The following is a 25,182-nucleotide window of genomic DNA, read 5'->3' on the forward strand; positions in this document are numbered from 1 at the left end:
TATTTATTACAGTCAAAACAAGAAAACAAAAAAAAAAACAAAATAAGTATTTGTCAAAATAATAAAAAAAACAAACATTATTGTATGTGTGCGAACATAATATAGGGTGGCTCTTGAACAGGAGATACAAATCAGGTTGAATATTTTAAACTTGATATACTATTTGGACGACCCTAATCCGTATTTATATATAATGTTAACAGTTGTCTGACAGTTAAAAAAAGTAACGTAAATAAATAAAAACTGCAATGCTGTAGTAGCAACGACTTTAAATTGACCTACAGTTTGTTTTTATTTTTACAAGTCGAATTGAACAAACCTAATTTTTTTGATATTTTATTAATTAATATATATATATATCGATTAAGAATATTCCATACAATGCATTTTACGAGTAAAGCTAGGTAAAACGCAAAATGCTCCTAATTAAAATATCGGAATTATATTTTCTAGTAAATTACTTCAAATATTATTTTAAATTGCTAATAACAACGCCATGTTCGAATATCTTCATCCTCCTCAAAATTATTTATTTTGCTGTAAAAATGTATTAATTCAATGTATCCGGTTAAACTTTACTCAAGCAAAAGTTTCCATTAAATTACATTCTAACGAATTTTGGCTTTTTAGATCGCGTTTTTTGACATTAACAATATCAATATAAAAACAGGAGTTTGATTTTCGTTATATAGAGTACACAATTTGTTACGTTAAAGTTAGACCGATATTTGCCTGTAATTGAGAATTTGATTGAAAATATTTCAATGTTACAAATGGACTAATAAACTAAATATATTCGTTTAAAATTAGTGGTTGAGGTTATGAAAAATTAAACATAATTAAGGCGGCTGGAAAAGGCGCGCACATGTAATAATACAATAACCTTGTAACGTTTTTTTCATATTTTGAATTTTTGTTTACAAACACCCTTAAAAAATAAAACGAACACATTAAAAAAGCGATAATTTAATGTTTTGTGAAACCACCTCATTTAACGCCTATTTATATGTACTATGTCTATTCGAGTATGGAGCGTGATGATGGCAAGGATATATAGAAAACAAAAGCAACAACAACTATTAATGTTATGGCAATTTATGACTGCTAGAAAGCCTTAAATAAGGTTGTGATTTTGTTTGTGTTCGGTGTTTCTTAAACGGAAATTCACACCTAAAAGTATGCATGCAAATCACGTTTTTATGACTTCTGTAAAAATCGATTTACTTTAATAATTTTCTTGAATAAAATATGAAAATATTTTATATTTTACGTTCTAATGTTTAAATTTCAAAACAGGGAAATCGATGTTTGAACTATCTAGTTCCTATTAAATAAAATTGTTGAAGAACAAAAATAGGAAAAAACAAAACCTATAGCACATTAAATACAAATAAGCCAAGGTCACTTTGTTATCTTCATACACCACCAACATCAACACAACCCTTGAAATGAATCTCTTAAATATTAAAGTTATATATATCTTGGCGTTGTCATTTTAACATTAAAATTGTTTTCGTTAATGCATTATACGAAACTTTTAACCTGCAAATAGTTAGACACAGGAAAATACAAATTTAATATATGTCTGTATCTATGTACGTATGCATCTGTGTCTGTCTGTCACAAAAAAAAGAAAAGGTGGATAGACAGGCAATGAAAAGCAACCAACTGGCACAAAATTATTTTCTGTTATAATTTAACAAGTGATGATAAATACCCGTGGGACTGTCATCAAAACAGTACAAGTAAAGTTACTTAAACTAAAAATATTGGGACTACATTTTACTCTTTGCAATGTTTGCTTCTTCGCATTATATGTTTGAATATACACACATATTTTGATCTTGAAAAATAAAAATAGGAAATTCATTTTAAAGCTATATTCACAATGCAAGCAACATTTTCAGAGTTTAACTTATTCACGATTTCATCACAATTTGTCACAATTCATTAATTGTGAAGAAATAATTGCAATTTTTGTGAGAATGATATCAAAGTTAATCAAAAAAGTATTTTTAAATACGCCAAAAACTTATTTTTATTTTTCATTTAGATCTGGGTAAGGATCAGAGCAATCAGAATAAATATCAAGATGCGGTAATATATTTTTTTATGCACACCAACAAAAAAGATGTTGGTTATATTGATTTAAATTCTAAGACGATCTAGCCATGTCCGTCCGTCTTTCTGTTGAAATCACTATATGAACCACACGGATAGAGCCAACAAGTAGAAATTTTGCACAAATATTCTCTATTGCTATGGTTTGTTTGGTATTGAATTGGTCCACATTTTCGCATTTCCCCCACACAAGGTTCAATGTAAATAAGTTTAATTTGAACCAAAATCTGTCTATAGTTATGATAGGTCAATAATATAACAATATAAAGTCCTCTTTGAAAAATTTGATTATGAGGATTCAGAAAATTATCAGTTTAGCGATGAAAATCGACATAAAAACGTTTATACTTAGGAACAAAATTCTTCATAGATTCCTTTTAGGAAAGAGTTTTGGGTATTATTTACAATACGAGTATTACGATAGAATTGGACGTAAAAAAGGTCAATATAAAACGAAATCTATGTACAAAATTTTATGAGTATCGGTCCATAATCGACACTTGCAGTTTAAAAAATGAACAAAAATATGTTGTTAGTTCAAAAGAGCTCGGTCCATAATTGACCATATTCTAAATATGTATGTATATATGTATGTATATTAGGTAAATAAAACCATTCTGAAGTGACCCCTAAAATTGTTCCAATTTTTTCAAATTAAAGCACAACTATTGATAGCAATAATTTAACATTTTCATTACAACGAAGCAAAAACCTTTTTGAAAATTTGCTTGTAACTGTCAGAGTTCCTAACAATCTGACACATTTGGTAAAAAAGCAAACATGTAGGCAATGTTTAAACCTCTCAACACTCAATCAACGTCCTTCCCTTTGCATAACAAACACACTCACATACTCTAATATTGCGTAAAGATTTTCTTAAAGTCTAATTTGTATGTAGTAGAAATAACAGAAACAAACCTCAATTATCGATAGAAATTTTAATAAAACAAAAACATTATACCTTTATATTATGTATGTATGTATGTATGTATGTATGTATGTATGTATGTATGTATGTATGTATGTATGTATGTATGTATGTATGTATGTATGTATGTATGTATGTATGTATGTATGTATGTTTTTGTATGTTATGTGTGAATATAAATTTACAATTGTAGTTTTAAGAAAACATATAACATATGAATTGCTGTTCTAGAAATCTGTCAGACATATATGTATACATGCATGAATATACAAACATATGCACAAATGCGACAAAGACCATTACGTTTACAATACACAAAAACTTGTTCTATCAAGACGATATGAGTACAACTATGTATGTAAATAATGAATACTTTTAAGGTTTAAATTTACAAGATAAATAAATACATAGATGGTATGTTTTATGTAAATTTCCTCGAGCAGAAATACATACATATGTATGTACATGTATATGTGTATATATTTATAAAAGAAATGTTATTTCACAATGGTTGTTACGGTAATTGATCTTGTATAAAATCATGTTCAGCATGTTTCATTAATGAGTCTTATTAATAAATTTGAACATGAAGTAGGAAAAAAGAGAGTAGGTGTAGAAAATTGATGATTTAAATATTTTATAACGAAATCCGTTGACCAGTCTAATTTATCAGCGTATTTCGTAATAAGACGGGTAAGGTTTTTGTAGATCAAACAATTAAAAGTTCTATATTCTCCTGATCGTTTTTCATTTTATTACGAAAAATCAAAAATTATCAATTGGAAAAAATATGTTTCAAAGATTAAAATATATTCAAAAAGTAACAATTAAAGAACGGATATGTGTATGAGTTTATGTTTATAGATTCCAAAAAATACGAGTTGAAGAACGAAAATGTACCACAAACAAAACAGAAAAAAGAAAAAGTACCCTTTAACATATTCTCACTTATTTCAGCCTCTACGTAATTCAAAACGTACCTTTGGAAAACGAAAAAGTACCAAAAAGTAATTTTTAGGTTTTATGTGTTCTCGCTTTCAACAGGCTCTACATGTTTAATTACATGTTGCTGTTGAAAATTCAAAAATTACCTTTTGAAAAAAGAAACTGTAGCCAGTTTTGTTGCCTTTTATAGATTCTCATTTATCCCTGATTCTTGCTACTTAATTTCATGCTTGTAGCCAATAACACATAGCTTAATTAATTAAAAGAATATGAATTACAAATTTATTTGATATTCATTAAAAAACACCATTGATTTTGTTTGTTTTTTCAAACAAAGCTAAATAATATTTTCTTATGATTTTGTAGTTCGTTATAAAATTGTACTTGAGGGACTGAAAAAGTCGAGGTTGTTACAAATGAAAAAAGTTTGTTAAAATCAAGAATTCGTTATAAAAGAGTTTGACTGTATACTTATAAATACACAAATTTTTAATATTTCAGCTGATGGCCAAAGGTGCTAGTGTTATATACTACATATCTTAAACCCAGAATTTAGTCTTAGGTTTAAGATCAAATAGATAAATAATTAATATATATTGTAAAATTTAAAATAACATTATTGTTTGGTTTATTCAGGTATGGTTTCAAAATCGTCGTGCCAAATGGAAGAAACGCAAGAAGACCACCAATGTATTCCGTACACCAGGCGCTTTACTGCCTTCCCATGGTTTACCTCCTTTCGGTGCCAACATCACAAACATTGCAATGGGAGAAGGCTTATGCGGAACAGGCATGTTTGGCGGTGATCGCTGGAGTGTGGGTGTCAATCCAATGACAGCAGGTATGTAAACAGTTTAAATTTTATTTACATAATAAACAATTCTTTTACATAATGGTGTGGTATTTTTCTTTCCCTCCTTTTCTACCTTTCTTTATTTTCTTTATGACAATTTGTAATTTTTAAAACACTAACAAATAAAAAAACTACTTAACAAACAAAGGTTTTGGCCAACTAAATCAATCTTCTTCGCTTTCAAGTTCATTAAATAGTGGTTTAAATTCTGGTATTAATTTAGGTTCCGCTATGGGTGCTGGTAGTTATCAACATTATGGATTAAATGCTTTAGGTATGTTCAACAAAATCACTCACACATAAATAATAATTACATTTTATAAATTTTGGTAGTAGTAGTAGTAGTAGTTTAATCTAATAAGAAACCAGGGACAGCAAAGGGTTAAAAAATACAAGTTATAATTTTTTAACACACATGTTCGAATCACGACTTTTGTTTTTCAAAAGAAAAAAAAAAACATTTTGATTTTTGAATTGTAAACGAAAAATATATAAGATTTTTTGGTGAGTTTTTATTTTGATATTTGCATTGAAAATTAGCATTCCGGTGTTGAAAGAGTTTAAATTGTTAATTAGCATGCCGAAAATATATTAAGTAGGAAAAGATGATAATTAAAAATTCGGAGACAAAAATTTCAAAACAAAAATATTTGTAGTGGTTTTCCATAACATAACACGCATTACAGTGGCATGAGAAAATATTTCAGTAGTAAATATTTGTATGTATATCTCTGCTTTTTCAGGCGATTCAATGATGTATCAACATAGTGTTGGCGGCGTTGGTTGTGGAGGCAATGGTTCACCAACAGCCACAACCCCTCCGAATATGAATTCATGTTCTTCGGTCACACCGCCTCTAGCAAACCAACCGAATCCTAGTCAAAATGAACTCAATGGTGATATGGTGAGTTAAATTTGAAACAATTAGCACAGTTACAAACCTTGATGTGGATGATGTACTGGATAAACAAATTTTAACCCTTATTTTTATTTTCCTTTATACAAACTAACAGAGTGCACAACCTCATCACCAACAACAACCTCCACCGTCACAACAAGCTTCTCAACAACAGCAAAATCACCAACAGACTCAAAATCATCATCAACCACCACCACAGCAACAACAACAGCAAGCACAGCACTCTGAATCCAATGCAAGTAACAACAACCAGGCACACCAGCAGCAACAACAACAACAGCAGCAACAACTCTTACCACATTGTCATCAATCCATGCAATCGCCGACAGATGGCTCTAACGAGGACGATGTATGGCGTGGGCATAGCATAGCTGCCTTGCGTCGAAGAGCTTCAGAACTGAATGCCACAACGGGTATACCATCATATTTGCACCATGCGGCTGCTGCTCACAACAGTTACGAACATCATAATTCGGTCTACTGAAATTTGCTAAAAAGCTTTGAAAGCTTTTCTGACTATGGATTTCCACAACAGGATTTTTGAAAAAACTGTATAATAAAAGTTGGTCACACAAAATGGTTGCAGTAGAAAAGCTTTCTAAGCTTTATGAATGTTCTAAGAATGTGTATTACAGAGTGGCATAAAAAATATCCAATACACACCCTGTCATTAATTTACGTTACACTTTTAAGTTTCCTAATTAAAAATCTTAATTTTAAATTGTAAAATAATTGAAATTCAATTATGGGCAATTATGCCCACGCATGTTTAATTTTAAATTTAAAAAAAGAGGATTTGATTATTTTAATTTTATATTTAAAACAAAACCTCATACAAAAGTTTTTTAAATTGTTGGTTCAATACAGTTTATTTATTTTTTCATACATAATTACATATGACGTTTAAGTTATTTAGTAAAATGTTTAGTAATGCAGAAGAAAGAGGGATTGTAAATCCTCTTGAAATTTGAATGATTTATTTGTTTTTATTTAAATTGTTAATTTATTTTATTACTATAATTTTTACAAATTAATAGTCCATTTACTACATGACTGTCATAACTCTATTATTGCGAGTAAAACGGTAATTTCTTTTCTGGAAATAGATAATAATATAAATATGAATTATTTTAGAATAGTGTATGTGTTATTGGACACAATTCAAAAAAACCGTATGTATTATAAAAGGTGAGGAGTAACGTTTATATAGTTTGAGCAGATCAAATTAATATATTTTCGAAATTCGAAAGTCTTACAATACAATTATCAGTTGTTTATTTGTGTCAACTTGCTGTAACTTTATTTTTATTTGTTTTTGCAAAAAATTGCATTATATACCAATTACTTTTGTTCGTGATTCTAAACTGTATTGAACTTCGTTATGTAAACAATTTTTTGTTTTTTTCGTTTTTATTTGTTAATTTTCCTAGAGTTTTGTTTTTGTTTTTTAGTTTAAACAAATACAAAAATAAATAAATTATGTAAATAATATTCAAATAAGAAAGAAGTAATTAAAACCATTTAAAAATAATATTTAAAAATGCAATACAAGACTATAAAAACGAATTAAACAATGTATACGAAAACATTTAATGAATTAATTATAAGTAAAATTGATAAAATAATTATATTAATAACAAATCAATAAGTTTAAATATAAACTATACTAAAAACATAAATAAATATTATACGAGTTTACAAAAAACAAAGAAAAATAATTATAAAATTAAATGTTTAGCAATTATTTAAAGTTTTTTTTTTTTTTTTTTAAATTTAAAACTATACATAACAATTATACAAATTCATATAAAAATATTTATGTACACATTCAAACCTATTGTAATAAAAATAACAAAAAAATATAAATATATATTATTTTAATTAATTAAGCGTGCTATAATACTACATACATAAATACATATAAATAAATATAATTACAATTACAAATACAAATACAAAGACCGAAACACAGACAGATATACATAAACAAAAAAACTGAAAATCCGCAACAAAAGTAAATAACGGAATCTAAAAACATAAATTAAATACAAATATAAATTCATGTATACGAGATAAAAATTTACTACAAGTATTAATTTTAAGATTTATACAAATGTTGTCTCTCTAATTTAGATTTTTTTGTATTTTGTTCTTTTCTTTATATTCCAGTTTGAAGTTTAAAAATTAAAGTGTGAGACATAAAGAATAACTAGTTCCTATGTATCCCTATGTATATTGTATATTTGTTTACTTTTTTTAATTTTAAATATTTAACAAATTTTTTACAAAAATCTAATTTTTAAAATAAACAACATTCCATTAAAGAAATAGTAATATGTATTTATTATGTATAACAGAATAATATAAAAAATATATAAATTAAAATACAAAATAAAAAATAAAAAACAATGGCAAAATGCCAATTTCAATGTGAATCCAATACAAAATGAAGTCAGCTATGTACTATGTAATAACTAGTTTACTAAATTTCTTCCTCTAGACTTAATGAAATAAACTTAATAAAAATAAAAAATATACAGAAAAATGATAAATAAATAAATAAGTAAATAAATAAATGTAATAGACTATGTATTGTAAAGAAATTATAATTTAAACTACTTATTAAAATTAAACATTTGTATTAAGTATTATTTAAACAAAAATTAAGAAAAAATAAATTTTAAAATAATTTGAATAGAAAAGTGAGATCATTATTTCGTATGAAGGTCATCAAAGAAATATTAGAGTTCTGATTTAATAAAATCTTTATTTATTAGCTAAACACAATGAAATTTTTTTAGTGATCGTTATATGTAAAAAAATTATCAAAATGTCAAAGAGAATTCCTATTTTTTTCGAATCGAATCATAATTCACTTTAAATAAATATGTATTTAAGTTGAATTACAAAGTGTAGTTAAGGTGAATTCAGAAAGGGCCTATTCCAAAAATCCACATATAGAACCACCTGCAAAATTTTCTTTAACTTAACGATTTGATGATGGGTTTATAAGTTTAAGTGTAGCTCTCTTACTTGTTTTTAATTATAGTAAAAATTACATCTTCTAGATCGAGTTTGTATCGATTTAAAAGAAACTAGTTTTAAAAAACACAACAGGATAAGAAAACTTTAAATTTGTTTTCTTAATTCTTTATAGTTATATAAAGTGAATACTTAATTTTACATTGACGAATTTATTTTAGTGTAAATGTAAAAAATTTAAATGTGTAAAACATGTTGCGTTTCTGAAATATTCAAAACCTTTTATAATTAGTTTTAAATGTTTAAACCACTTAAATATGATATTTTTCCCTCTTTGGTCTTAAAGTATTAAATTTAAATATCAATACTTTAAGACTTACACTTTTGGTTATATGCAAGGTGAATTTGTAATTTGCAAGTCCTTTAAAAAGGGCAAACTATCAGAAAATTTAAATCGAACTATGCTATTTTGCCACATAAATTATGTATGTACATGATTTTCTATTACAGCGTTGCAACACCTTGTGATAAATGTTTAACCCGTTTTCTATGATTGAAGCAATTCTAAATAAATTCTAAATAAATAAAAACGAGTCTGTTTGTTTTTACCAAGGACATTGTACAGAAGCTTTAGTTTTGAACATAAACATTTTATGCATTAAAGTTTATGTTCAAAACTAAAGCTTCTGTACAAAAAATATTTTTTAACTGAAACGTAATTTATTACTTCTATTACTACAATAAAAACAAATTAAACGGAACTACTAATCTAATTTAATAATTATATTAATCAATACGCTGTCGGTGTTTTCTATTGTGTGTCTAAAAACTGACCTAGTCAATGTTTCAACACTCCTTTATTTTTTTGTTAGAAAAGTAATAATCAAATGGCAACAACGCTGTTGGTGACCTCACCTAGTGGAGAAGCTTGAACATGGAAAAACAAGGCAAGACGAGAGCACTCCTTAATTAATTTCCATACATCGCTCTATGAATTTTACATTTTTTCTATTTTTGCTTTTGGTTGTGTATTTTTTTCATAAAAATAGAAAAGAGAAAACAAAAAACAAAAAACAGAACTCAACATGATGTTTTTAATCTTTCAAACACAATGTTTATTGGATTTACAAAAGTGTTGACAAAAATAGATACTTGAATGCATTAAAAATAATTAAATTTTTGTAAAAGAATTGTTATTTTGTGAGCTAAACATTAAAATTTAAATTTTATGGAAAATATGAAATGACGATATATCAAATTATAAACAATATACAATTTTGGCTTCTGTCTCTAACTAACTCATTGTTTAATATTCTTGTGCTATTATTTTAATCAGACTTGTGAGTTTTGTTATCAATGTGTGTGTATTTTAACATTAACACATACAAGTGGTAAAACTTCCATAAACAACAAGATAAAAAACGAAGAACAAAAAATCATACACAATTTTTTGCCCACAATGTTTGCTCAGTTATAAAAAAGTCACGGTAGGATATTGTCACTTTTTTGTGGCAACAAAATACAAAACGCGGTGTAAAAAATAAAAAAACAGTTACCGGAGTTTGTTTTATCCAACATATTTTTTAAGTTGAAATCAATTTATAAAATAGTTTTGCAATTTTTTAAACGTTCAAAAGAAATAATAATACAAACAAAAAAACACACTCGAAATGGGAAATAAAGTGGTTACATTTACTGAACAGCAACTAGATGATTATCAGGTATAACTGATAAAATATAAAAAAAAATAAAAAAGTTTTATTATAAAATAGATCAAAATTGAATATTGCACAGAAATGAAATAACTTTTGCAAAAATGACAAATGGATTTTAAATAAAGTTAATGAAGTTATTGTCGTGCTTATTTGATATTGAATTGATTATTTATTGAAAAGTTTTTTAATAAAATTAAAGTATTGCTGATTGTAGTAATGTTTACAATATAACAAATTTATAATTGAATTACATACTTATACGAGGGAATACTTTTATACGTACATCACGGCTTATGATGAATAAATATTAGTATGTAGTACTAAAATAACTTATGTGTACCAGTGTACATATGAGGTTTAATCATATGGGGAATTTTATGACGAAATTTGTACAAACGTTAGTACTATTGGATAGTATGCAGACACATTTCGCATTTTTAGCTCTATCGGTCAAAAACTGCCGGACAAAGATGGCCATTTTGATCCTACAGTATTTTGTTCAAATGAGTATAACTTGAACCTATTGGTCCTAGCAAGTATCCAGTTTTTCCCAACGTGCGCGTCTCCTGGTGGCGGAAACTGAAAAAAAAAACAAATAAGATAAAAGTTACGGTACAGGACCTAAATAACCCAGTACCGGTGGTAGTGTTAATCTACTCCCGAGTCACTCTGAATCCTCAGATGATACTAACAACACCATTATAACAAATCCCAAAAGGGATAAAGTTGAGCAAATAGTGAAACAGGTGAGTGATTGCATAGCTAAACTAACTATTACTTAGAAAAGAGTATAGGTTATCACGATTAATAGCCTAAGGACCCCAACTGAGAAAGGATTTACCGTGTCTATGACGCAGATGACGTCATAACCGAGAATACGAAAATGTTCTTTCCACAAGAAAGACAAAAATTTCTACATGCACTGAACCTTGCTTCCTGGGCAAGAAGATATCGGTGACAGACAAAGTTAAGTACTTAAGAGTAATCCTCGACGGGAAATAAAATGGAGATACCACATAGAGGATAGGATCAACAAGTTTTAGGACACGTCAATGTATATTGGACACATTAGAAGGTTATACACAGTCACAGAACAGAAATATACCACCGTTAAGAATAAATATGGCGCCCAAAGCCCTTAATATCTTTACCGACAGCCAGAAGACAATTAGGGCGATGTCAGTCAGCAACGAAAGGGCGAATGTAGTAGAAATAAGGGGAATGGAATTCGAGGTAGTTAATCTGAGAAACGCAAAACCATTCGCAACAATAAAAGCTAAATTAAAAATATGGGTGAGAAAATTCCAAAAGTTAAACTATTTTTTTTTACATATGCCTCTTGCATCCCACTAAGAGCTTTCTTTTGAGTGACAAAAAATACAACAAAAACGTGCATTTTGAAAAAATAGGGGAAAATTAAGACCTAAATATTGAAAAAAATTTAACTCCTGAGTTAAAAAATATATTTTTTTAATAGATATCCCACTCGCATCCCATTATGGAACTATAAAGAAAATTGTATAATTTTTCTTTTAAGAAAAAAACATTTGAAAAAAATGGAATTAATGAAGAAACCGCTATCTGATTCCTTTGGACAATTTCTGCTAGGACAATAGGTGTAAAGTTACACTCATTTGAACAAAGCCCTGTATTTCGAAAATTTTCAAATCTGACCCCATCGGAATCCAGCAATTCTTGACAGAAAGACCTGGAAATTGTGTGTAATCTATTATCCCATAGTACAAACTTTGGAGCAAATTTCATCCAAATCAAAAGTCATATATTTTTAAAGTTTGATACGAAATTTCCCTTATGTATGTGTTATTTTGCAACCTCTTAGAGAATGTTTTCCAAAAACTAACATACAAATTTAATAACCTTAAAATTAAAAAAACTTATAAGTAATAGTAAAAAACTAACCTTTTAATTGTAAATTTGTATTAAACTAATTATTATACAATTCATGCAAACCATTTAATAATTATTTTTGCTTAATTTTTTCTTTTTAAAATATTAAAGGATTGTACTTTTTTTACCCGCAAAGAAATCTTACGGTGAGTATTTGCAAGCGATGCCCTTTTCCCTCCATTGTTAAATTATCATTTATTTGGTGTTTAGTCTTTTGTTAAAAAAACTCCCACTTTTATATAAACATTGGATCTGACACGCAAAATCCTTTTTTGTCGGTATTTTTTATTATTTATTTATTTTTAGTAATCAGAAATGGATCGCGGTATTTAAAATCTTTTGTTCGAAAACACTTCCAAGAAGACAATATTTTTTTATATCAACATTTGTAGTAGAGAAGGCAAAATAATGTACTCTGAAGAAAAACTTTTTGTGATTTGGAAAAAAACGCAAAGACAAACAAATAGTAGAGATTTGAAAAAGAAATATTCGAGTTAACATAATTTCTAGTAAATTATTTTTTTAAAGAAAGTATTTATGTTGTGTACTGTCGGTACTCTGGTAACAAGCATTTCTACCAGTAAATACATATATATATATACAAAAAGAACAACATCAACAAAAGCATTGTCAGCAATATTAACAAACACAACATCATGTTCTTTAAATTGTCTATTGTATATGAAAATGTCATCCTCGTTTTGCATTTAATTTTGTTTGTTTTTCCTGTAGTGTCCACAAAAGATTTCGTGAGTTACGTCCTGATTTGGTACCACGCCAAATGACCGAGGGTCAGGCATCTAGTGTCAAGGTTCCTAAAGACTGCATAGAAAAAATGCCGGAATTAAGGGAAAATCCATTTCGACGTCGTATTTGCGAAGCATTTTCTCGTGATGGCCAAGGAAATTTATCATTTGAAGACTTTCTAGATGCCTTTTCAGTTTTCAGCGAACAAGCACCAAGAGATATAAAAGTGTGCTATGCATTTAAGATCTATGGTAAGTTGACTGCATACATTATTACATTAGAGGTGTACAATATATGTAATATAATTTTTCAATCCTATAAAGTATATATATATATATATATTCCGCGACCCTATACAAGGTGGATTCGATTAAGTTTAGTCCGTCTGTTTGTTGGAATCAATTTTCTAAAGACTCTAGACATCTTCGCAACCTAATCTTCAGCAAGTTTGTCAGACATACTTCTGAAAAATTTCCTATTTAAAATCAGCAAAATCGGATCATAAATAACGGAAAATCCGAAACAATTTCATAAAAAATTTAGATATTAAAACAAAAAAAAAAAAAAAAAATTATCAACACATAGCGATATAAGGTAAATTTTGTTCTTATACTTAAGTAGTAAGTGCCGGAGTAAATGAGAACCAGTAATAGGAGATATTTTGGTGCTTTTTGAAATTTCTATAAAATTAAACATTTAGAGTTTTCAGTGAAAGAAAATTTGTAACTGTTTTTTTTTTCGAACCTAGAAACATACATAATAATTTGTTAACCTTTTTTATGTATTAAAGTTAGAAACATAAAATTAAAGACTCTGCGCATTAATTGAATGAAAATCTATAAAATGGGACTTATACTTTACAACTGGTAGCTTTTGATATTTTGTAGCATAATTGTGAACGCACTATATAAGATTCGGCTAATTTATATTTGCTTACATAAAATTTATTGCTTGCATTATTTTACTTTATACGTACAAAATAATACTCCGTAAATATATACATACCTGAATACGTATGAATGCATGATGTTGGAATTTGACAAAAAGTCAAATGTTATTTAAATAGATATGAAACAAGTATTTTCTATTTCCATGCAAATCATTTTCTATCATCCGACTTTTTCTACCTTTATAACGCAATTTTAATTCAGATTAAAATTAATGTATAAAAGTTTATTTGCAGTGGTTATGATGTTATTATGTTACTGCTCAATACTTGCACAACAAGTGAAATGAACCTACAACGCCTACAACACCACAAATAAGAGAATAAGAGGAGTACTAAATTGGAAATTACAACCGATACCAAATGAAGCGTAAAATTGACTTTAAATGAAAAATGCAAGAAGGTGAAGTTGTTAAAAGGAAACTTTAACATACATTTAAATCTGTGATTTTTATGACATTTTATAAAATTGAGATTTAAACTTACGGGTTATAGTTACACACAGGTGTAACATGACAGAACAGGACTACTGTTCATGGCTATCTTCATATTTCAAGTAGACCCAAATCCAATCATATATAAATTACGAATCCAAACCAAAGTTGCTAAAAAATGTTCTGTTTTCATACATTCTCTTGTAGTCTTTGCGTTTATGTGGTGCATTTCTCATTTAATTTTATTTATTCTTATTTTGCTTTTACTGTATTTGTTTGTTTTTTGTCATTTACAGATTTCGATCAAGATGGTTTTATAGGTCGTGCTGACCTTTTATCGTGTTTAACCACTATGACCAAAAATGAATTAAGCCCTGAGGAGCATCAACAAATAGCCGATAAAGTTATGGAGGAAGCCGATGTTGATGGTGATGGCAAACTATCCTTTCTTGAATTTGAGCATGTTATTTTAAGAGCACCCGATTTTCTTTCAACATTCCATATACGAATATAAAAAGAATTGAAGCACAAAGTTACAGATACACATACACACAAACAACTACACTTAATACATATGACAACATATTATGGTAAGAACCATCGTCCAGTTGAGTTCTGTCCATATTCCATATATGTACATTGTACATACGTACATACATTTGTACAAGCGTATGAATGTACAAGAAGTTTTGTATGTGTTAGTTTGTACTATTTGCAGCATGTAAAAGTATCATCGAAATAAATAAAATCAAATAAATTTTTAATCTGTAACCAATAAATCTTTTTGAATTTATATTTAAATGTATATAGTGAAATGAAATTTGTGGGTATTTATTTAAAAATTGCCAACTCGAATAAATAGAATAATATTTTGAACATTTTAACTACACAAATTTTATGACAGGGAAAATATTTTGTTGTAAATAGTAACGTAACTTGTATGGTATAATACAAATTTTAAATGTTTGGCATTTATTAAAAGCTTTAACAAAATAGATTTCTATAATAAATATATCTTAGCGAAAAATATAAATATAAGTATGTATTTAAAAAAAATATAATACTATCTAAAATATTCGCTAGAAAAAAAATGAAAAAATCTTTCGGAATGAAATCACTTTTAGGTTTTAAAGTGGAATTTAAATTTTTAATGTAATTAATGTTTTTGCCATAAATTTCATTAACAAGATACTAAAATACGATTCTGTTTTTATAAGCTAAACAGAATCAGTTTTAAATAAAATCAATAAGGATTTTCACATATACGTTCAAAATCCTTGCAAACTATGCATTTTCGATTTTATATTGATTTTACTCCCACAACACTGAAACATTTGATCGCCTTTTGGAACAGATAATTTTTAATTAAATTTACTCTTTTAAAATAAAACAGAAAGTCATTAGACCAAATTTGGACATATGTTTCATGAATACCCTTAATATAATTTTAATTTTTTGTGAACTAAATAAATAAAAATTCAAAGTGGATTGGAATAATAATACGGAATTGTAATAATTATGATCAAAATGTGTGTCAGACCTAATATTAAGTACGGATGCAAAAATTCCAAACTGTAATTCGCCAGTTTGCTCAAATAAAAAGTGGTTAAAAAGATAATTTTGGAAAGGTCCTTAAAATTAAACAACCAAAACATCGATTATTCGTTTTTTTGTCATACTTCAGCCATATCTTTGCTCAACTACATAAGTATGTTTCTTGAACTTATAACCAATTCTACTTTTCTTAACACACAAATGGAAATTAACATCGTATTTACCCGTATCAATTCCATCTACATACGTATATGAATAATCGAATATTGTTGTAATTCACATGCACTAAATATAAAATATTTCTATAATATAAAATTTGTAAAATATATGCATTAGGGGTGTATTCAAAACAAACAAATGCAAAGCATTCTTTTGCAGTTTTAACAATTGAATTTTGCTACCCCGTAATGTATTTGAATACTTATAGATAACAAATTCCATTAAGCTATGGGCTTTTTTTCAGACAGGCTTTAGGTATATCTGAATATTATTTTATATAATGGCAATTTTAAATATATTTCAGATGCTATGATCAGTTTACATATGTATGTATAAGTATACATAGACAATATGTATATCTAAAGAAATTAATTCGAAAGATCTTACATTGAATTAGAATTTTTTTTTAAGGAAAGCCAATTTCGTAGAATTGAATAATCGTATACCTTAATGTACAAAAGTAGCATTATATCGTATGCATTTTTTAAAAAAGATTTTGCATGTGTGTGCTAGATTTATAAGAGCATCTTGTATATTCCTAAGGGAAATAAAAGTTATTCTTTGTGGTTTCATCTATGTGACCTTTGGCATTTCATGGAATATTGAACATACAGAAGATAGATTATAATTGAAAAAGAATAAACCTTAAAGTATTGAAGACAGAACCGATGAAGTAATGTAAAAATATGTTTGTGTTTGCATTTTAAACTTAGACACAATCTACAAACACATTTTGCATTTCTTTATGTAATCTTCTTAAACATCAATAAATAATAGGTTTTTTAATAAATACTTTGAACTTACCTTTTCATTTACACATACACCTGTGATTATAGATCATTCATTGCATCGGTTATTTGTTTGGTTTGTGAACAGTATTTGTTAAAGTGTGCATCTGGTTTCGGGTCCAAATCCAATAGAGTGACTTTTGTTAAAAATCTCTTACCGAATATCGACACAACATGAGGACTGTCAATTAAACTGAAGCCAAAATTAAAAAAGAAATATATAATAAACAATTTTATTTTTCCAATGAAATAAAAAATTAAAAACGTCTTACCTTTCTTTAGGGTATTCGTCATTTTCAATTTCACAAAATGTTATCATTATGGAACAATCCAAAGCAGTGGCACCTAAAATGTATTGTTCCTCCGGAGATAATTGGCAAAGTGTCAGCTCGTTGTGATTTTTAGCAAATTTTTCAAGTAGTTTGCATATGATGTTGTATGTTTTTCCTTTTTTATCAGCATATTCATGGTCAAGCATAAATTGAAGATTAATCTATTTCAAAAGCCAAAAATATACAAAAAAAGGGAATAAATAGAATTAGAAAAAATTTAAAGGACCATCAAAAAGAACATGCAAATACGTTTTTGTTATCTTTTATTAAAGGTTCTACGAATGGCTAAAAACACTTGAAGCAAATCTCTTGAGCAGTTAGAAAAATATTTCGGTTATTTTTGGGATGTTTGCGTTTGAAAATCCCCAGTGAGAGTTTCTTTCACACAAAAACCAGGTGTGTCTACAGAATTTCAGGCACATATAAAAGGGGCTTAATAAAATCGACAAAATCATTGTCTTATAGAAATAAAATCAAAAAAGTTCTAAAGCGGATAATATTTTAATGCCGCGCACCTGCTTCTTTTGTGTTTCAAACTTATGGTTTGCTTTTTTAATAACAAAAATGTTTTTTTTATTATTTAACAATCATTCTACATATATAACATACATACTGTGTACGTTTTAGTATGTGTTTATGCACGTGTGTGTGTGTGAATGTTTGTATGTGGGTGTAGGGACATAAAAGTAAAGCTTTACTCACCTTGGCCAACGATTGTAAATGTAAAATTTTTTGCAAGACACAATTCTTTGGTAAGCAGGTCACTTCCGCTTTGTTGATTTGCTCTAGACACCGAGTGCTGTAGTCGAAGGAGGACGTTGAAGTAGTGTCCATTGTAAAGATGGGTTTTGCTGAAGTCAATGTTGATTTAACTTTAGTCACTTCCGTTTCCGTTAGTGTAGTGCTACTTGCTGCTACTGTTGTTTTTGGCATTGTGTTGAGTTTTTGTTTTTTGCATGAAGTTACACTTAACTGTGGTTGACCAACAACAACGCCAGCACAAATACCAGCGCCATATTCATCTCCATCTGCTTCTCCTTCCTTAACAGCAGCAACTGATGCAGTACTTGTATGTATTTGCTCTTGTTTGGTCTCTTTGTTCGTTTGCTTTATTTCACCGAATTTTGCTTCTACTTTCCCCTCGTATTCCCTCAACAGACACGTTACCAGCAAATGTTTTATAAGCTGTAGTTTGTCACTAAAGGATTTCACCAGTTATAAACATTGAATTAAGTTGAGATTTTATTTGTTTTTGTTTAAAGTGTTTATCGGTGGACTGAGTTTTCGTTTTGGTAAAGTTATAATTTGTAATGTTTTTATTGTTGTTATTTTTGTATTCACTTGTTTTTCATTTTGCTTTATTTTTTATTACCAAAGACATTAATTTTATTGGTTTTTGTTTGAGTATGATCATCGTCACAGTTGTATAAATATTCGAATTTCGTTATATTGTAGTTGGTTTTATTAAAAAAAAATTGTTTCTTTATTTATTATTACTTTGCGGAATGTAAAATTTAAAACGGTATTAAAGTCTTGATATTTTATTTTTACAACCTTGCGACGGTTGTCCGATGAGAATTCCTGATAAAAAGCCATTTTTTATAAAAATCAAGTATCGGTCATTTCTGTGATATCTCTAAAACTGACTACGACTGTTAAATAAAATAGATTACTACGAGACTGAAAAAAAAAACTCAAAAAGCATCTTTGAATGTTTTGCAAAATAGTAAATGTTAAATGGCTTTAAACACGTATTTATTTTTGACGTTTACAAACAAATACTCATTCGCACTCTGAAAACAAATTATATTATAAAAGGACTTTATATGAATCATTTATTGAGGATGTTTCGATCTTAAGCACTTATAATTCTTTAACTTCGTTGAATCTATGCCGATTTTATATTTCTCAACGTACTTAGAAAGCAAAAGCTGAGACGTTTTTAATGAAACGAAATATTCATCTAAGACCTTTTCAGTTACGTTTTTCACCGTTTTTTAAGTATGAAAAAAATTTAGCTAAGTTATTGACTTATACGTGTTTTATGGTACGAAAACACAGGTTTTTACCCTTGTTTGACAAATTTTAAGAACAGATTCTCAGATCCACCTTTCAGAAAAATAGTGTCACTTTCCGGTTATTTTCATTCTTACTGAATAATTAATCAAAAACACTATTTTTTATTCGTTTCAGATGACGATTTTTTTATAAAAGTGTTTTCACTATTTTTCATTCAAAGTACAGAATAGCAATATAACCATATTTAATATTATTTGAAATAGCTTGAAACCGTTATATGTATATTCCTACCCACCTTGAAAATAGTTCATTAATTTTAGACGTTCTACTTATTTGGTCATCAAACACAATGTTGCCGTTTCTAAAAATACGCAAATTATTTTGAGGACACTCGAAAAGGGATTGAAGCGCGAATAACATTTGCTCCGTATTTCTAAAGAAAAAAATAAACCCACAAACATTAATTAAATCATTTTAAAATCTGTTGACTTTTAATAAAAAAAAATAAATTAAAACTTACCCAGAAAACAAATCAATTGGACAATATTGATTACGTTTATATATTTTTTGTTGTTTTATCTGTGAAAACATTTATTTATAGAAATAAAGTTGAAATGTTAAATTTTTATTGATTTTTTTAAAACTTCTAAAATTTTTTGTGAAAAACTTAAAAAAAAGAGACAATAGATGGGTTTTTATGTGTGTGTGTTCGTGTTTGTATGAGTGTTTGCGACTGGCAACAATTACCTTTAAAAACTGCATACAACAATAACGACACCTGGTATCCACCCTGTCGTATAATGAATGTGATATTTTGTCATTTCTTGTTGTGCCACTTGTACTGTTGTTACAACAACGACTGGTCATTGCCTCCGCTTGTTGTGATATTACTGGTGGTGTTGTTGTTGCTGCCATTATTGTTCGTGATGGCTCAGTTTGAGTGGTAGTAAAACATCCACTGTCTGTTGATGATTTTAATGCCTTTGCTGGTGCCGCTGTTGGTACTGTTGTTGCAACAGCCGCTTTTGATGTTGTTGTTTCACTTAAACTTGGTGGTTGTGCTGCTCTTATTGTTTGTGTTTTTTTTGGCTTTATATCAAATAAATTGTTAACATCGTTTGGCAACAGCCAACCTTGTTTTGGTTTTATTTCAATGGCGAAAGTATCTGAACCGAATATATTGTTGCTTATGTTGCGACTGTTATTAATGCTGATGCTGTTGCTACATTGTGATGTTTTTGTAACCGTTGTTTCTGTTGCTGGCTGTTTTTTACGCTTTTTAGCAAAACATTAAATGAAAAAGACATGAACAAAAAAACACTAAAAGTACATTGTAAATGACGAAAAGGTCCAATCGCAAAATAACATAAAGACAAAAAGTTTTCAGAATAAAGAAAACCTTAAGCCAACTCTCAATGATAAAAAAGTATATGAAATACAATATGATTGCGAGTAAATGATGTATGGCTTTTGCAAGAAAAAGTATAAACAACATGTCTTTTTTTAATATAATTTGTTTAAAATTATAATTCCGTCTGAATTTAACTCTATCCAATAGACTTATGTATGTATAGGTACTACTCAACAAGAAAAAATTTAAAACTTAAATAAAATTTAAGGATAAATTAAATTTAAACATTTAACAATAATGCTGTGTTGCATGTTGCTTGCTGCTGCAACCATGTAACACATGAATATTTTTAAAAGCAATAAACTAAAATTACATTTAGCACAAAACAAAGAATAAAGTAAGAGCAACACGAAAAAATCCAACATAAAAGAAATTACATGGATGATTTATTATTTTCTAAGGAAATAAACAAAAGACCCCCGCATCCACTGCTTCTTCTTTAAAACTGTGTAAAAATTTCGAGTTTTTTTCTTCCTTGCTTTTTTTACTTTTTTTGGTTAAATAAAAAAATTCAGTCAACAACGTTCGCATAAAAAAAAAACAAACAAAAAGAACAAAATAAGGATGGAGGAAATTTGTTTTACCTGTAAGTTGGAACATAAAATATCGAACTCTGCAGGCAGTTGGGTAGCATCTGGTAGTAACAAACCGAAATGGCCACCAAATTCTTTATCCAAGCGATTAGCTATAGAGAAAAAATATAAACAAATTACAAATACGAAACAAAATTAAAACTATGTAAATGGAAAATAACAATATTACAAACAAATGTTTAAATAAACAATCGTACACATTTATTTCAATGTATCTACATATACATCTACACATACCATTATAAACAAGAATTTTTAAAATAAGTATGTACATGAAAACAATAAATACATGCAAACATACCTATATATTTTTGTATAAATGTAAGATTAGAAAAAGTACATAAATGTATATGAAAGTACTAGGGTATTCAAGTATTGGAGGTTTTATTTTAATCAGCAATCACAAATATAACTTTTTGTTAAGCTAACAAGCTTATATTGAAAAATGCATTATTTTGTGATTTCGTTCAAAAATGGAATAAAACTTCGTTAAAACTTTTTTAATTATAACCCATATGAAAATACTCAATCAATATATATATATATATATATATAATATATATATATATATATATATATATATATATATATATATATATATATATATATATATATATATATATATATATATATATATTATATATATATTATATATATATATATATATATATATATATATATAATATATATATATATATATATATATATATATATATATATTATTATTATTATTATTCAATCCCGTTTTTATACCCTTCACTTTCGTGAGAAGGGTACATATAAGTTTGTCATTCCGTTTGTAATTTCTATAATATAATTTTCCGACCCTATAAAGTATATATATTCTTGATCCTTATAGATAGCGGAGTCGATTAAGCCTTCTGTCTGTCTGTCTGTCCGTCTGTCTGTCTGTTGAAATCAGTTTTTAGAGGACCCCAGATATCGGAGATGTCTGAATCTTCAATAATTTTATAAGACATGATTTCGAGAAGATCGCTATTTAAAATCAGCAAAATCGGTCGGTAAATAACGGAGATATGAGCAAAAAACCGAGACAACCTCTGAAAATTTCATCACAAAAATTTTTAAAAAAGCAACAAAAACACTGTAAATAGAAAAAGATGTACACGTGTATTTTTTTGTATGTTTGGAATTCAAACATACAAAGTATACACAGCAAAAAAATATGATTTGCATTTTTTGTTAAAATAAAATAATTTTCCCTTTTGTTTTGCAAATATATTTTTTGATGAATAGAAAAAAGTATTTAAAACGTTTTCAATTATATGAGAGTAGATTGTGAGTTATTGTACAATAATTTTTATGCGAATAATGTAAGTTTGAAATTTAAAACTAACACAAATTTTTTCCAAGTGCTTTTTAAAACAATTTTTTTACGATAAACAAAAACAAAATCTACGTCTCGTCAATGTTTACCAGCAATGAATCAGAGGTCGAAGTCGACCGGCCTCGAGTCGGAGCTTAGCCGCCGCCGAACTATATTTAGTTGCTTGAGCCGCCGCCGAAACATTCGGCTTAAATCAACTCAAATTTTTTTAATGTTTTTATTAACTAGACTGTAAGATCAATTATGTTTAAAATACACTATGGTGAAGGGTATATAAGATTCGGCACAGCCGAATATAGCACCCTTACTTGTTACATATATATTATTTAAATTCAAAAAATGATGAAATAGTGAAATAAATTCTACCTTTGTGGAAAGTGCTATCTAAAACGGTACCGTTTTCCCCTTTTTACCTAGGATAAGACACTTTCGAGAATAAAGTTTACAAAGTTTACATTTTTGGGATTGTTTATGATTTCTACATATACTTTTCTTTATTTTAACCTGTTTTGCTTCTTTGAATTACATTTGTTTGATTGCAAATTATGTAGGAATTTATTTATGATCAATGCGGTACATTTTAATTGTCCTATCGTTATTTTATATAGTATATTATCTTTAAAAAAAAAAAAAAAAAAAAAAAAAAAAAAAATTAGGTGTAATTTTATTTATATATAATTATGTATTTTGTATTGGAGAAATTATTGTGAAGTAGAAATTTGTAACCGCTTATGGCCTATAGGCTAGGTTATTGAATATTGTTAAATAAAAAAAAAAAAAAAATATTCGTGTTTAATTACAAATGACAAATAAAACTTTAACATTTTAAATCTGTCCTAAAATGTGTTCTAGTCAAACTGTGCGAGTATATGAAATATTTTATAAATTTTATAAAAATTGGCTCAATTATATGAATAAAATTAAATTTTCTAAAATTACCTTTTTTTGGTACCTTTTTACCCCAAAGAAATAGGAAATATTTTGTTAAAATAAATATTACGGGGTTAGTCCATAAAATGAGTATATCTAATAAGAATACCTCAATAAATACAAAAATCTTAAAGATAAAGAGGTATTAAAATCATTTTTTACACATTTTCACCCCTTAAAAGGACGAATTTCGAAAAAGACAACAATTTTTTTTGTATAAGTTACAAATAGTTAAACCCTAATGTGTAGTCATATATTTCTACCACATACACAAACTTCATATTTATTGCATCAATTCCATTTAAAAAAGGTATTTTTATGAACAACCGAAAAACAAATAATTTTTATGAATATTTTAAACCATGTTTTTTTTTTTTCTTTATCCTCAGTTCCTCTTCGAACACATAACAATAAGTTTACAAATGCATTCACTTTAAAAAGAGATTATATGCAGAAAACTAATACATAGTACTGCAAATACACTTCAAGAAGTACTTAATTATTTATTTTCATTTTCAATAAATTTTAAAAGTTAAAAAACCGAATTTTTTCTTAATAGAAATGTAGTCATTTTCAGTATAATATAAAATTGTGTTCTGTGAATTAAAGGTGATTTGCAAATATCATGAATGAACTACTATTTAAATCTTACAGTGTATTATTGAGTAGATGTTATAAAGAATAGTTAAACATGTAATAAAAGTTATTTATTTTTCTTTAGATGCTTTAAAGTTTTATCTGGAGATTTTGTTTAGGGAAATAAACATCAATTGCTCAGAAACGAATGAAATTTTGAAATGCAATGAAAATGTATGAATTGTTACATTATGATCGATCGATTGTATTGGATTAGTTTTCATTTTATTTCTTTTTCATTCTTTAAACTTAAAAAATACTTGGCAAAGAGAAACAAATATTTGTTTAAGAATTTATTCCATCCAAATGCATACACACTTTTATCTACACAATTACATTTACAAATATGTACATCATCATACAAAGATGAAGTTCAAAGTAAATAATGAGAAATAAGAAAACTCTTACAAAATGTATATACATATAAATATATATAAGTACATAAAAATTGTGAAACCCATTTAAAGGATTTTTTATAAACATCAACATAACCCATTGAGAAGAGACCCAAAGTTCTTCAGAAACAAAAAATTTTGATATTTACAGTGTCTTGCCTATTTAAAATTCTTCTATAGTCAGAATAGAAAATTCAAAGCAATTTGGTTTTGATATTTAGGAGTAAACAGTTCAAGTTTCTTGACTATTAAAAAATTTATAAATGCTCATTACATTATTAAAGGTATAGCATTCCTTTAACGTTGTGAGTATTCAATTAATAATTTGATTGTAACAATTATCTGCTTAATTGATTTTAAATAAATTCTTAAACAAACGGACTATATGATTATTTGACTATATTTTAAAATTTCGAAAAAATAAAACAATTTTAAAATTTTGAAAAATGTAATATGAAA

At 27.4% G+C, this 25,182-nt stretch overlaps 3 protein-coding genes across 14 annotated transcripts in view; 2 read left to right on the top strand and 1 right to left on the bottom strand.

The window, feature by feature from the left end:
* LOC111690197 (homeobox protein orthopedia) overlaps positions 1 to 6,651 on the top strand; it is a 34,627-nt gene extending 27,976 nt beyond the window's left edge. For 3 of the 6 annotated variants that reach the window (XM_046955178.1, XM_046955179.1, XM_046955183.1), the window contains 4 exons: positions 4,631 to 4,835; positions 4,996 to 5,121; positions 5,591 to 5,751; positions 5,861 to 6,651. In XM_046955178.1, coding sequence (XP_046811134.1) covers positions 4,631 to 4,835; positions 4,996 to 5,121; positions 5,591 to 5,751; positions 5,861 to 6,250 — 882 coding nt within the window. In that variant the 3' untranslated portion in view covers positions 6,251 to 6,651. The remainder of the gene's footprint in view (positions 1 to 4,630; positions 4,836 to 4,995; positions 5,122 to 5,590; positions 5,752 to 5,860) is intronic. The other 3 variants (XM_046955181.1, XM_046955182.1, XM_046955180.1) reach the window with 2 other exon arrangements.
* The window catches only part of LOC111690175 (inositol-pentakisphosphate 2-kinase), a 194,293-nt gene that overhangs the window by 61,279 nt on the left and 107,832 nt on the right, over positions 1 to 25,182 (bottom strand). For 4 of the 7 annotated variants that reach the window (XM_046955172.1, XM_046955173.1, XM_046955174.1 and 1 more), the window contains 7 exons: positions 21,406 to 21,506; positions 20,158 to 20,685; positions 19,931 to 19,989; positions 19,706 to 19,843; positions 18,094 to 18,589; positions 17,332 to 17,552; positions 17,076 to 17,252 (listed from right to left, as the gene is read on the bottom strand). In XM_046955172.1, the coding sequence (XP_046811128.1) occupies positions 17,102 to 17,252; positions 17,332 to 17,552; positions 18,094 to 18,589; positions 19,706 to 19,843; positions 19,931 to 19,989; positions 20,158 to 20,685; positions 21,406 to 21,506 (1,694 nt within the window). In that variant the 3' untranslated portion in view covers positions 17,076 to 17,101. Of the gene's footprint in view, positions 1 to 6,729; positions 6,863 to 10,649; positions 11,043 to 17,075; positions 17,253 to 17,331; positions 17,553 to 18,093; positions 18,590 to 19,705; positions 19,844 to 19,930; positions 19,990 to 20,157; positions 20,686 to 21,405; positions 21,507 to 25,182 lie in introns of those variants that run through there. The other 3 variants (XM_046955175.1, XM_046955176.1, XM_046955177.1) reach the window with 3 other exon arrangements.
* Positions 10,242 to 15,250, top strand: LOC111690208 (calcium and integrin-binding family member 2). Its single transcript, XM_023452653.2, has 4 exons — positions 10,242 to 10,469; positions 12,483 to 12,517; positions 13,104 to 13,369; positions 14,795 to 15,250. The coding sequence occupies exons 1-4, from the start codon at positions 10,419 to 10,421 to the stop codon at positions 15,010 to 15,012; spliced, it is 570 nt and encodes a 189-aa protein (XP_023308421.1). The 5' UTR covers positions 10,242 to 10,418; the 3' UTR covers positions 15,013 to 15,250.

Source organism: Lucilia cuprina, chromosome 6 (assembly GCF_022045245.1).
Source record: "Lucilia cuprina isolate Lc7/37 chromosome 6, ASM2204524v1, whole genome shotgun sequence".
NCBI lineage: Eukaryota > Metazoa > Arthropoda > Insecta > Diptera > Calliphoridae > Lucilia > Lucilia cuprina.